Source organism: Arachis hypogaea, chromosome 16 (assembly GCF_003086295.3).
Source record: "Arachis hypogaea cultivar Tifrunner chromosome 16, arahy.Tifrunner.gnm2.J5K5, whole genome shotgun sequence".
NCBI lineage: Eukaryota > Viridiplantae > Streptophyta > Magnoliopsida > Fabales > Fabaceae > Arachis > Arachis hypogaea.
The window spans coordinates 138755265-138769803 of NC_092051.1; the positions used below are offsets into that span (position 1 = coordinate 138755265).

The 14539-nt window shown below is 39.0% G+C and overlaps 1 protein-coding gene across 1 annotated transcript; it reads right to left on the minus strand.

Annotated features, from left to right (window-relative positions):
• Positions 1-13011: 13011 nt before the first annotated feature.
• Positions 13012-14119, minus strand: LOC140180278 (uncharacterized). Its single transcript, XM_072220736.1, has 3 exons — positions 13749-14119; positions 13494-13581; positions 13012-13398 (listed from the first exon to the last, which is right to left on the minus strand). Exons 1-3 carry the CDS (start codon positions 14117-14119, stop codon positions 13012-13014), a joined length of 846 nt encoding a protein of 281 aa, XP_072076837.1.
• Between the last annotated feature and the right edge of the window lie 420 nt (positions 14120-14539).

Consider the following 14539-nt stretch of genomic DNA (forward strand, 5'->3'; position numbering starts at 1 on the left):
ACCATGGCAGAGTAAAGCTGTTTGTTGTAGAAGTGAGTGCCCCCATCACTGATCAGTACTCTAGGGACACCAAACCTGCTAAAGATATGTTTCTGGAGGAACTTCAGCACTGTTTTAGTATCATTGGTGGGTGTGGCAATGGCCTCAACCCATTTTGATACATAGTCAACTGCCACCAGTATATAAGTGTTTGAGAATGATGGTGGGAAAGGTCCCATGAAGTCAATTCCCCATACGTCAAACAACTCAATCTCCAAGATTCCTTGTTGAGGCATGGCGTAACCATGAGGCAGATTACCAGCTCTTTGGCAACTGTCACAGTTACGTACAAACTCTCGGGAATCTCTTAAGAGTGTGGGCCAATAGAAGCCACATTGGAGGACCTTGGTGGCTGTTCGCTCACCTCCGAAATGGCCTCCATATTGAGATCCATGGCAATGCCATAGGATCCTCTGTGCTTCCTCTCTAGGAACACACCTACGGATTATTCCGTCTGCACATCTCTTAAAGAGATAGGGTTCATCCCACAAGTAGTACTTTGCATCAGTGATTAATTTTTTCTTTTGTTGCCTGTTGTACTCTTTGGGTATGAACCTTGCAGCTTTATAGTTTGCAATATCGGCAAACCATGGTGTTTCCTGAATGGCAAATAAATGCTCATCCAGAAAAGTCTCAGAGATCTCAAGAGAGGGGAGGGGCGTCCCTTCTACTGGCTCTATCCGGGACAGATGATCAGCCACTTGGTTATCTGTCCCTTTTCTGTCTCTTATTTCTATATCAAACTCTTGCAGAAGCAACACCCATCTGATGAGCCTGGGTTTTGAATCTTGCTTTGTGAGTAGATATTTAAGAGCAGCATGGTCAGTATACACAATCACTTTTGATCCTACTAAGTATGATCTGAACTTGTCAATGGCATAAACCACTACAAGTAATTCTTTTTCTGTGGTTGTGTAATTTTTCTAGGCATCATTTAAAATGCGACTAGCATAATAAATGAAGTGCAGAAGCTTGTCATGCCTCTGTCCCAATACTGCACCAATGGCGTGATCACTGGCATCACACATTAGCTCAAATGGTAATGTCCAGTCTGGTGCAGAAATAACTGGTGCTGTGACCAACTTAGCTTTCAGCGTTTCAAACGCCTGCAGACACTTTGTGTCAAACACAAATGGCGTGTCAGCAGCTAGCAGATTGCTTAGAAGTTTTGCGATTTTTGAAAAATCCTTTATAAACCTCCTATAGAATCCTGCATGCCCCAGAAAGCTTTTGATTGCCTTAACATTGGCAGGTGGTGGTAATTTTTCAATTACCTCTATTTTTGCTTGATCCACCTCTATTCCCTTGTTTGAGATTTTATGCCCAAGGACAATCCCTTCAGTCACCATGAAGTGACATTTTTCCCAGTTTAAAACTAAGTTGGTCTCTTGGCATCTCTTCAAAACAAGTTTCAGGTGATCAAGACAGGAGCTGAATGAGTCTCCATATACTGAGAAGTCATCCATGAAGACTTCCAGAAATTTTTCCACCATATCAGAGAAAATAGAGAGCATGCATCTCTGGAAGGTTGCAGGCGCATTACACAGCCCAAATGGCATCCTTCTATAAGCAAACACTCTAGATGGACATGTGAATGCTGTTTTCTCTTGATCTTGGGGATCTACTGCAATCTGGTTATAGCCTGAGTAGCTATCCAAAAAGTAGTAATAATCATGACCTGCCAGTCTTTCTAGCATCTGGTCTATGAATGGTAAAGGAAAATGATCCTTTCTGGTGGCTGTATTGAGCCTTCTGTAGTCAATACACATGCGCCACCCTGTAACTGTTCTTGTAGGAACCAGTTCATTTTTTTCATTATGAATCACTGTCATGCCTCCCTTTTTTGGGACGACTTGGACAGGGCTCACCCAGGGGCTATCAGAGATAGGATAAATAATCCCAGCCTCTAGTAATTTGGTGACCTCTTTCTGCACCACTTCCTTCATGGCTGGATTTAGCCGCCTCTGTGGTTGAACCACTGGTTTAGCATTATCCTCCAATAAGATTTTGTGCATGCATCTAGCTGGGCTTATGCCCCTAAGGTCACCTATGGACCACCCAAGAGCTGTCTTGTGTGTCCTTAGCACTTGAATAAGTGCTTCCTCTTCCTGTGGATTTAAAACAGAGCTTATGATCACTGGAAAAGTGTCACCTTCTCCCAGAAATACATATTTCAGGGATGGTGGTAATGGTTTGAGCTCGGGTTTAGGAGGTTTTTCCTCTTCCTGAGGAAATTTCAGAGGCTCTTTCATCTCCTCTGAATCCTCCAAATCAGGCTGAACATCTTTAAAGATGTCTTCCAATTCTTATTCGAGACTCTCAGCCATGTTGATCTCTTCTACCAAAGAGTCAATAAGGTCAACTTTCATGCAGTCTTTTGATGTGTCTGGATGCTGCATGGCTTTGACAGCATTCAACTTAAACTCATCATCATTGACTCTCAGGGTTATTTCCCCTTGTTGGACATCAATGAAGGTTCGTCCAGTTGCTAGGAAGGGTCTTCCTAGAATGAGAGTAGCACTCTTGTGCTCCTCCATTTCCAGCACTACAAAGTCAGTGGGAAAGGCGAATGGCCCAACTCTGACAATCATGTCTTCAATCACGCCTGATGGGTATTTAATGGAGCCATCAGCAAGTTGGAGACATATCCAGGTTGGTTTAACTTCTTCAGTTAAGCCAAGCTTTCTGATAGTGGATGCAGGTATTAGGTTGATGCTTGCCCCAAGATCGCATAAAGCTGTCTTGGTGCAATTACCTTCTAATATGCATGGTATCAGAAAACTCCCAGGGTCTTTAAGCTTTTCAGGAAAGCTTTTTAGAATGACTGCACTGCATTCTTCAGTGAGGAGAACTCTTTCTGTTTCTCTTCAATCCTTTTTATGACTCAAGATCTCTTTCATGAACTTGGCATAAGAAGGTATTTGCTCAAGTGCCTCTGCAAATGGAATCTTTATTTCAAGAGTCCTGAGATAATCTGCAAAGCGAGCAAATTGCCTATCCTGCTCCTCTTTCCGGAGTTTTTGAGGATAAGGTATCTTGGCTTTATATTCCTCAACCTTAGTTGTTGTGGGTTTATTGCCTACAGAAGTGGTTGAAGAAGCCTTTTTAGAGGGGTTGTCATCAGCACTTGTGTGTGTTTGATCCCTCACTGGCAATTGAGTGCCAGAGTTAGAAGCTGGAGTGATGTTAGACGCCAACTCCTTGTCTGTTCCTGGCGTTTGAACGCCAGAACGGTGCCCATTTTGTGCGTTCAACGCCAGATCCTTGCTTGTTTCTGGTGTTGAACGCCAGTCCTTGCTTGTTACTGGCGTTGAACGCCAGTCTTGGGCATGGTCTGGGCGTTCAGCGCCAGCCTTCCACCAGATTTCTGGCATTTTAGCGCCAGAATTGCTTTTCCCTGGGCTCTTACTGTCCTCAGGTGAATATTGGGTGGTTTGCTCATTCCTTAGCTCTTTGCTGCCTTGAGGTGAGGTATTTAATATTTTTCCACTTCTTAATTGAACTGCTTGGCATTCTTCTATTATTTGTTTTGACAGCTGCTGCTTTGTTTGCTTCAATTGCACTTCCATGTTTATATTAGCCATCCTTGTTTCTTGTAGTTTATCCTTGAATTCAGCTAACTGCTTTGTTAGAAAATCTAATTGCTGATTGAATTCAGCAGCTTGCTCTGCAGGACTGAGTTCAGCAGTTACTGTTTCAGCCTCTTCTTTCATGGAAGAGTCACTGCTTATGTACAGATGTTGATTTCTGGCAACTGTGTCAATGAGCTCTTGAGCTTCTTCAATTGTCTTTCTCATGTGAATGGATCCACCAGCTGAGCAATCTATAGAGATCTGAGCTCTTTCTGTAAGCCCATAATAGAAGATGTCTAACTGAACCCACTCTGAAAACATTTCAGAGGGGCATTTTTGTAGCATCTCTCTGTATCTCTCCCAGGCATCATAAAGAGATTCATTATCTCCTTGTTTAAAGCCTTGGATGTCCAGCCTTAGCTGTGTCATCCGTTTTGGAGGAAAGTATTGATTCAGGAATTTTTCTATCAGCTGTTTCTATGTCCTTATGCTAGCCTTAGGTTGGTTATTTAACCACCTCTTTGCTTGGTCTTTTACAGCAAATGAAAACAGTAATAATCTGTAGATATCCTGATCTACTTCCTTATCATGTACTGTGTCAGCAATCTGTAAAAACTGTGCCAGAAACTCTGTAGGCTCTTCCTGTGGAAGACCGGAATACTGGCAACTTTGCTGCACCATGATAATGAGCTGAGGATTCAACTCAAAACTACTGACTCCAATGGAGGGTATGCAGATACTGCTCCCATATGAAGCAGTAGAGGGGTTAGCATATGACCCCAGAGTCCTCCTGGACTGTTCATTTCCACTTAGATCCATGATGGAGAAAAGGAGATGATGTAAAAAAAAAATTATTTTTATTTATTTATTTATTTATTTATTTATTTCGAAAATGAAATAAATTAAAATAAAATAAATAAAAATGGTTAAAAATTTTCGAAAAAATGAGGAGAGAGAGAAGGTGGTTAGGAAGTTTTGAAAAGGATATGATGATTTTTGAAAAAGGTTTTAAATTTTGAAATAAAAATCTGAATTTTAAAGGTAATTTTCGAAAATTTGCCTTAAAGTAGAGAGAAAATATATTTTTGAATTTAAAGAGGAGAGAGAAAAACAATAAGATAGCACAAGATTTAAAATTTTTAGATCTAATTCTCCTTGTTTTTGAAAATTTTGAGGGAAAACACCAAGGAACACCAAACTTAAAAATTTTAAGATCAAGACACAAGGAAAACTCAAGAACACTTTGAAGACTCACAAGAACACCAAACTTAAAATTTTTAGAAAACTAAACTAAAATTATCGAAAACCAAAGGGGAATCAATAAGAAAACACCAAACTTAGAGTTTGGCACAAAATTTAATAGAGAAATTATTATTTTTGAAAAATTTTTGGAAAGAAAACAAAAGATTCTGACTCAAAAGACAAAAATTTCCTAATCTAAGCAACAAGATTCACCGTCAGTTGTTCAAACTCGAACAATCCCCGGCAACGGCGCCAAAAACTTGATGCACGAATTGTGAATCACACTTTTCACGACTCGTACCACTAACCAGCAAGTGCACTGGGTCGTCCAAGTAATACCTTACGTGAGTAAGGGTCGAATCCCACGGAGATTGTTGGTTTAAAGCAATCTATGGTTATCTTGCAATTCTTAGTCAGGAAGTCAATTATATTTATCAATTGAATTACGAATAAGCAAGAGAGCATGAATTAAAGGTTACTTGTTATGCAGTAAATAAGAATATGTTGGAGTTTTGGAGATGCTTTGCCCTTTTGAATCTCTGCTTTCTCCCTATCTTCTTCTCCACGCACGCACGTCCCTCCTATGGCAAGCTGTGTGTTGGAGGATCACCGTTGTCAATGGCTACCATCCTTCCTTTCAGTGAAAATGGTCCAGGTGCGCTGTCACCACACGGCTAATCATCTGCAGGTTCTCGATCGTACCGGAATAGGATTCGCTATCCTTTTGCGTCTGTCACTACGCCCAGCACTCGCGAGTTTGAAGCTCGTCACAGTCATCCAATCCCAGAATCCTACTCGGAATACCACAGACAAGGTTTAGACTTTCCGAATTCTCAAGGATGCTGCCAATGGATTCTAGCTTATACCACGGAGATTCCGATTAGGGAATCTGAGAGATACTCATTCAATCTAATGTAGAACGGAGGTGATTGTCAGGCACACGTTCATAGGTTGAGAATGGTGATAAGGGTCATGGATCATCACATTCATCATAATAAGGCACAAATGAGTATCTTAGATAGGAACACGCATGTTTGAATGGAAAACAGAAATACTGACATTAATTCATCGAGGCACAGCAGAGCTCCTCACCCCCAACAATGGAGTTTAGAGACTCATGCCGTCAAAAGGTACAAAGTTCAGATCTAAAATGTCATGAGATGCAAAATAAATCTCTAAAAGTTGTTTAAATACTAAACTAGTAACCTAGGTTTACAGAAAATGAGTAAACTATAACAGATAGTGCAGAAATCCACTTCTGGGGCCCACTTGGTGTGTGCTGGGGCTGAGACTAAAGCTTCTCACATGCCTGGGGCTATTTTGGGGGTTCAACGCCAGTTTTGGATCCTTTTCTGGTGTTGAACTCCAACTTTTAACTTATTTCTGGCGCTGGACGCCAGAATTGGGCAGAGAACTGGCATTGAACGCCAGTTTACATCATTTATCCTTGAGCAAAGTATAAACTATTATATATTGTTGGAAAGCCCTGGATGTCTACTTTCCAACGCAATTGAAAGCGTGCCATTTGAACTCCTGTAGCTCCAGAAAACCCATTTTGAGTGCAGGGAGGTCAGAATCCAACAGCATCAGCAGTCCTTTTTCAGCCTGAATCAGATTTTTGCTCAGCTCCCTCAATTTCAGCCAGAAAATACCTGAAATTACAGAAAAACACACAAACTCATAGTAAAGTCCAGAAATGTGGATTTTGCCTAGAAACTAATGAAAATAAACTAAAAACCAACTAAAACATACTAAAATCTATATGAAATTAACCCCAAAAAGTGTATAAAATATCCGCTCATCACTTGCAAAGACACTCCGATACTCAAATCAAAATAGATCTAAGAAGTACTTGGCTCAGATGACTTTCTGAACTAGGATTTTGCCTCCAATGTGATGGCCACAGCATCCTTTGTGAATTTCACAAAGTATGTAATTTGTGTCGTCTGATTCTACGCATTTGAGAAGGGGCTGGGACAGCCCTCGATTTGTATAGTTGCCCTACTACTGTGGTATACTTCGCAGCCTCCCATTTTATATGCACTACAAGATTCAAGTTGATTTATGGCGGATTTTTTTTAGTTTGTGGGGGTTTGAAACCCCACCAAAAGGTTGGTGGGAGTTTTTCAAGCCTCTAAAATTTGAGGTACCACGAACTTATTTGTGGCGGTTTTGCAGAATTCTCAAGACATAATTTAGTGGCAGTTCTTTATCTACTTTGTGGGGGGTTTTGAGTTGAATTTTTTGACAATTTTTTGAAATTTTTGTGGCGATTTAAAACTTCTACAAAAACTGAATTTTCAAAAAAAAAACTGCATCAAACTAAACGGTTACAAACAATTTAAAATTAAAACTAAACATATTTAAAAGTTATAAACTACTATTATTGATTGAAAAAATTACATCAATCAAACTAAAGATTAGTTAACTTTAAAAAAATTAGTAATTTATGGAATGAACAAAAATTTAAACAAATTACATTAATCAAATTGGTATAAAATGAACAACTTAAATCAATTAAATTTACATATTTAAATTAAAATTTTCACTATTTAATAAAAATAATGGTAGAAAACATATACCAAGCTGAAGCTGAAGCAATAATTGGCAAACAAATTTTTTTCAAATTCATTTTTGGTAATCGCATCCTGTCATAGGAAAACAAATATAATAGAGAATAATTACAGGCAATGCCATATTTTGAAAAAGTGACAATGCAAAATAAGTTGCATATGGTAAAGTAGTAAAATGTATAAATTTGCAGCAGCTTGTGTTAAATTACTTTCAATAATTTCTTTAAACTCTTGTTTTCATTTTGAATATTGTGCAGAATGTTCATCCTATAATTAATGCTGCAGCAATGAAGTGTAAAAAATGGGTTAAAAATTAAAGGACTTTGATATATTTTTCATTACTCTAAATTTTAGGGACGGTAGGATCAAAATGGAAAAAAGTCATCCTTTCTGCTTAGAATCTTTGGTTGATGATTCAGACGAGTGCATAAGCTGGTAACTTATAGCCCAACAAATGATCTTTTCCACACCTAATAAAAAGGAACAGTGGCATAAAATTAGTATTATGACAGCAAATCTAAAATTTTCATACTTAGAAGCTACATTTGCTTCAAATAAAAATGGAAAGAAAAGGTTAAAAAGAATGCATATTTTCGATTGTTAGGGCTTGATCTTGATGCAAAGAGTCTCCAGGTCAGGACATTCCAAACCAACTCTACTGAGAACCGGTAATAAAAAAAAATTCACATCTTAAGTATAAAAATGATAACACATGAAATTTAGTACTTATATCAAACCAGTAAAAAATATCCATAATGTTTGGAAAGTCAAAGCATCTAGTGTATTGCGACAATCACTGTACTATAGTCACTGAACAATTCAATCAAAAAAAGGAAAATAGCAAAACAATTAAATGAAAAAGGTGGAGAAAAATTCACAAAGAGGTCTGAAGTCAGAGCTCTTGACATAAAATTTGGAACCCTATGAAGGCCCCAAGAATTTAGAAGCCATATCTTTAGCTCTTGACATATCATTTTCTTAAATCACCTTTTTCTTTCCTGCAGAAACAACAAAAATGAGAGAGTGATTTATTTTTTCCAGTCAAGGATTAATCATTCACATAAGTAAATGAAATATAATAACAGTTAAAATTTGTTACAATACAAATATTGCCTTTAGGAAAATAGGGGACAAATTTTTACTATAAATCAAACCAAAATCAGTTCAACCAAAAGCAAGATAATATTACAAACCAAAAGGAAAAAAAACCTTTAACGTACTATTAACTTAAATATTAATAAGGTTTGTATAATCACTAACAACTAAACTACCATTATCATTAGTGCCAATCCATTGCCACCATCAATCACAGTAACTATAACATAGTTGGCATGCCAAAAGTAAAACTGGTGCCATTAGAATAAGAATCTTGCTAGTTCAAAATATCTAAAAATGGAATAATATGATGGAATATAATAGTGATTCATACTTGAACTTTTGTTACTGTGCAAATATCTAGGAATGTCTTAATGGCTTTTCATAGCATTTTAAAGCCGGATCCAACATTGATAATAAAGAGCTTATGAAGAGTCTGCAAGGTTATTTATGTAGCGAACTGTTTTGTAATCAGTAAGTTCAATCTTCCATTTGAAAAGGAATTATTAAAGAGACATACATATATACCTTAGAATAGTAACTACTATTGATCTTCTGAATTTCCATAAAAAGGTACATTGCTGGCTTTGTAATTTGGAATAATTGAAATGATAGAAGCAAGTGAGAAAGTATCTGTATGAAGCTGAACTAAGCACAAATGGGAGTTAATAGAGAACTCAAATTTAATTCACCTCTCTCACAAACACAGAGATTGTCTAAACAAATTCTGAACGGAAGTGAGTGAGGAAATTTAAGTCCCGAACTAAACAAGAAAAAATTAGGAAGAAATTCTCACTGTAATGACTTGGAACGACATGAGAATCAATTCCATGAGATCTGATAACTTCGAACGCAGCTTCAATCGAAGCTTCCAGAGACTCCCGCTCACTCGCCTTCCAGATCTCCTCAGCCAGTGCCACCGCGTCTGTTCCGAAACCTCGCTCTGAGTGCTTCAAGCCACTAGAGCAAAAGCGAAACCAGTGGAAAAACCCACTATAGAAGACGATGCAGAAATAGAAGATCTAAGCATTACCTCAATGATTTAAATGGAATTATCACTAAAATACTATCCTGAGAGCTCCACGAATTGAGAGGCTCCACGGTCACCTCGTCCTCCATTCACAACTCCACGCGTGACGTGTTGACGAAGGAGACATTGATGACAACAACGGCAAAGACATGAATGGCGATGGCGGTGGCGATGGCATTGAAATTCTAAGGTTTCAGGGAGATCTTACTCTCCCTCTTCTTCTCTCTTGAAGCCCTGTTATGAATTTTTTTTTGTATGGGCTGAGTGAATATTTGTTTGGGTTGGATTGTTTTATAATTGATTGGATTAGGAGTATTATAACTGTGGGAGTTTTTGTTAATTATTTAGGGAGTTTTATAATTTGTCACAAATAAAATATATTACGGAGGTTTTTAATAACTCCCATTAAAAAACTACCACAAACAAATAAAAATTTTGTAGTGACGCTTCGCCTCCTTTGGGTCTTCAGGTAGGTTTCCGTCGTTGAGGTATCGGAGGATTAGGAAGGTCCAGGAGTGCTGATTCATCACGGGGAGGTTTGCCGAAGCTGAGGACACGACGAATGGTGTCTTGACGACTTCTTAGATCAGTGATCGGTTCCCAGAGACTGATTTAGTACTTGCTAGCTTAGAGAGCAAATAGGCTCTCATGTTTCATTCTCGGAGAATGTGTCAGATGGTCACTCCGTCGAATCCGGCGGTTAGCTCTTTGACCTTGGATAGGTACTGTTGTAACAAAGGGTCCCATGTCTGGTAGTCCCCGTTTATTTAGGAGCTGACCACCTAAGAGTTACTGCAAACTTCTAGTGTTCTTGCGCCGACCTCTTTGGCCAACGTTAGTCCGGCTGAGAGGGCTTCATATTCTGCTTGATTATTGGAGATCGAAAACTCGTATCGAATGGATTGTTTGATAACAATCCCATTCGTCGTTTCCCATGTCATTGTTTGGGTGACCTTTCGTTCTTGGTTTCTCGCTATGATCGGCTCCTACAGGTTGCCTGACTTGCGTGTTCTGGCTAGTATCGCTTTTTGGTCACGTCCCAGTCCTCAAGGGTTTGTACTCTTTGGTAGAGCTCTTGGATTATCTGGATTGATTTCTCTCCTAGTCCACCAGGCGTTTGGGATTGAGATGGTGGTCGTCTTCTTTTGGCCGTTGCCTGTCGGGAGTTGGCTGGCAGTGAACGGCGCTGGTTATCCTCCCGAGGGTCAGAGGGACACTACTCCGTGGTTCGGCGTTGGCTTATTTGGGTCAGATCCATGGTGATGGCTTAAAGAGTGCTCCTCGAAATTCTCCCTCATGCCGCTAAGACTTGGCGAATCTCCACAGACGACGTCAATGTACATGAAATTGCTAGTACGGATTGTGAGATGGATCGGAGATTTACCGATCGAGCTAGTGACGAGACTGGATTTCTGGAGCGGCGGGGTGGGTATCTGTAAAGATACTCTGACGCTCAAATTAGAATGTGTGTCGTACATAAAGGAGTTCTTGACCCCTTTTATATAGTATGGGATAATTATCTTATCTTATCTTATTAGTTAAAATAGAGAAAGTATTTAAATTTGAATAATGATTAGAAATTTATGGTTAGTGGACCGATTTGAGTCCAGTAATCAAATTGTGATTGCTTCGACGGAGGATTCAAAAACCGAGTCCAGAACACAAATCATTAGTTGATTTAGATGGTGGTTCTTAGAGTGAAATTGGTATAAATGTGAAGATAATAAAATTTTGATAAAATTGACGCTCCCGACTAAGCACAAAATAGTCTACTTTACCCTTAATAATCATATTTATCCTATTACAATATTATTTATATAAATATTCTTTTTTTAGTACGAGTAAATTGCAGTAGTAATTGCATATTTATTAAATAGCATCTAAATTGCATTAAAGATTGTGTTTAATTCTGAGAATAAGATAAGATAAGCCACTGAGAACAAGATATATATAATAGAGTGGTAATAAACTAGAATAAATTATGAAAATCTAACTTATTTCTATTTTTTTTCATTTAAAAATTTAAAAAAATATAATAATAAAAATAAAAATATGAAAAAATAATAAGAATTATAAAAAAATAAAAAATAAGTTGTGTCTCTTGTTAGTGTCTCTTATATTTTTGTCAGGATAGACACAAAATACACTAATTTAGTGTCTCTATTCATATCTCATTTACTAAATACGATTTTGTGTCTTTGTGTTTCTGTTTTAGTATTCTGTAAATAAACACAACCAAAGAGATGGATTTATTTTTTTGAGTAAATTGTAAGTTAAGGACTAATCTTTTTTTTTTTTTTTGAAACAAAGAAAGCTCAACACATTGAAGTGGAGCATAAATAATACAGATATAAAGAATTTAGCACAATAAAGTTCTCAATCCCCTGTCATCTCTGGCAGTGCCATCAACAACCAAAAGGATCACTGCTAGTCCATTCTTTGTAGCTCAAAAACGTCCTTTATTGTATGATCTCAACACCTACTTCTTTATGATTGAAAATTTTTCCATTACGTTCTAACAAGATTTTCCAAATCACTGCAAAGAATCCAGTCAGCCACTTCTTCTTCTCTTGTTTTCTATTGTGGAAGCCAGTCCAAGTCTCAAACATTTCTTTCATTGTTCCAAGGACAGCCCAAGCCCTACCAAACGACTTTAACCAAGTGCACCACACCTGCCATGTTAACTCACAACGAAGAAACAAATGCTGAATAGACTCTACCTCTTTTTTACATAGGACATAAATATTATCACTCTGAATAATAACGCCTAACTGAATCAACCTTTCTTTTGTATTAACTCTACCAACTAGCACAAACCATCCAAAGAGCTCAACTCTCGGTGGTACAACGTAACTCCTCTCCAAGTTGAGCTTGTGAAACTATAACTCGTGATCTCATCCTACAGAGTCTCCGATTGTATGACCTGCATAAAAGAGTTAATAGAAAAAATGCCTTTATTATCAAACTTCCAATCAACACTATCCTCTCTACCAGTTGAGAGCTTCATTGGTCTTATCCTCTCATGAAGCTGATGGACAAGTTCCAGCTCCCATTGGAACAACTCTCTACTCCACTGGAAGTTCCAAATCCACTCTAGCCCATTTCAAAACCCACAATCTCCTATCACAGATCCTTGTTGGTTTGAAACAGAAAAAAGTCTTGAGAAACTCACTTTCAGAAGCCCACCTTGAATCCAGTTATCTTTCCAAAACTGGGTTTTCCTTCCATTCCCTACTTCCATCGCCAGGCCACTAACCATTTTTTTCTCTTATCCATTGTTCTTTTATATTCAAAAGACATATGTCCTTCCAAGACCTGCCTTTTACTGATAAAATCTGATCTACTAATATTACACCCGGGTTAAAATTGTGACACGAGCAGACAATCCTTTTCCACAACGGACAATCCTCTTTTGAAAACCGCCACCACCACTTAAACAAGAGCTCTGTGTTCCTAAGCACTACATTCCCAACCCCAAGCCCCCAACCTTTTTCGGTGCCTGGACCAGCTCCCACTTCACTAGGGGTATACCATAGTTTCCATCCTCCTTACACCACATAAAGCTCCTCTGTAACACAATCAGCTTGTTAGCAACCGCCTTCGGCATCTTGTACAAACTGAGGTAATATATCGGTAGGCTATTCAGCACCGATTTGATGAGGATCAGCTTACCTGCTTTGTTTAGCACCTTCGCTTTCCATAAGCTGAGCTTCTCTTCCGCCTTATCTATGATCGGTTTCCAAGTCTTTACCATGTGTGGATTTGCTCCTAAAGAAATCCCGAGGTATCTAACAGGTAAGACAGCTTGCTCGCATCCCAGTATGCCACACACATGATCTACCCATTCCTGCTCACAATTTACCGAGATCAGATTCGACTTGTCAAAATTGATGCTCAGCCAGATATCAGCTCAAAACATCACAACAGCCTCTTAAAATTCACAATTGTCTCTGTCTCCGGAGGACAAAACAAGATGGTATCATCCGCAAATTGGAGATGTGACAATTCAATATGATCTCCCCCTACCATCCTATGCAACACATCGACCACAGGCACAAACAGAAATGGCGAAAGAGGATCCCCTTGTCTTAGCCCCTCTCCATGTTGAACGGCTTGGGTGGTGACCCGTTAACCAGGACTGACATAGTGGCCGTACTGACACACTCCTTCACCCAATTCCTTCATCTTTGTCCGAACCCCATATTCTGTAGCACAATCTCCACAAAGCTCCATCTGACTCTATCATAAGCTTTTTGAAAATCCAACTTGATAATAGCCGCTTTCTCTCTTTTCATCTTAAGCCAATGAACCGTCTCACAGGCTATGAGCGCGCCGTCATGAATTTTCCTGCCCTTCACAAACGCCGTCTGAGTCTCTCCTACCAAACCCGGCATAACTGATCTCATTTTTCTCACCAAAACCTTCGAAATCACCTTATATACACACCCAACCATACTAATCGGCCTAAAGTCCTTGATCTCCTTAGCACCCACAAATTTTGGGGCCAGCATCACCCACGTGACATTCGCATCCGATGGTAGCCTAGCACTTTGAAAAAAACCCATCATTGCTGTAGTGAACTCCTAACCAATATCCTCCCAGCATTTCTTGATGAAGTTCATATTGTACCCATCACTATCTGGGGGCTTAGACGACTCACAGTCCCACACTGCATCCCTAATTTCCTCCACAGACAGCAACACCTCCAAGGCTTCAGCCTCAGCTCTATCAGTCTTCTTTAACAAACCATCCCGAACACCAATCCTCAGAGCATATTCCTGCCGATACAGATTCTTGTAGAACCCCCTACTTGCCACCTTTATTCTTGCCTGATTCCGCACAAGCCGTCCATGAATCATTAGAGCATCAATTCTGTCATTCCTTCTTCTAGTTGAGGTAACGTGATGGAAGTACTTGGTATTCTTATCCATGTTCCTAGCAAGATGGGACCGAGACATCTGCTTCCAGTGGATTTCCTTCCTCACGTA

Excerpts from the sequence above, each read along its gene's own strand:
- LOC140180278 (XM_072220736.1), bottom strand. The coding sequence starts at position 14,119 with ATGATGGGTTTTTTTCAAAGTGCTAGGCTACCATCGGATGCGAATGTC. Across the intron at positions 13,582-13,748 it reads ATTGTGCTACAGAATATGGG|GATGGTAGGGGGAGATCATA; the intron begins GTTCGGACAAAG and ends TGTGTTGCATAG. Across the intron at positions 13,399-13,493 it reads CTCCGGAGACAGAGACAATT|GAATGGGTAGATCATGTGTG; the intron begins GTGAATTTTAAG and ends AATTGTGAGCAG.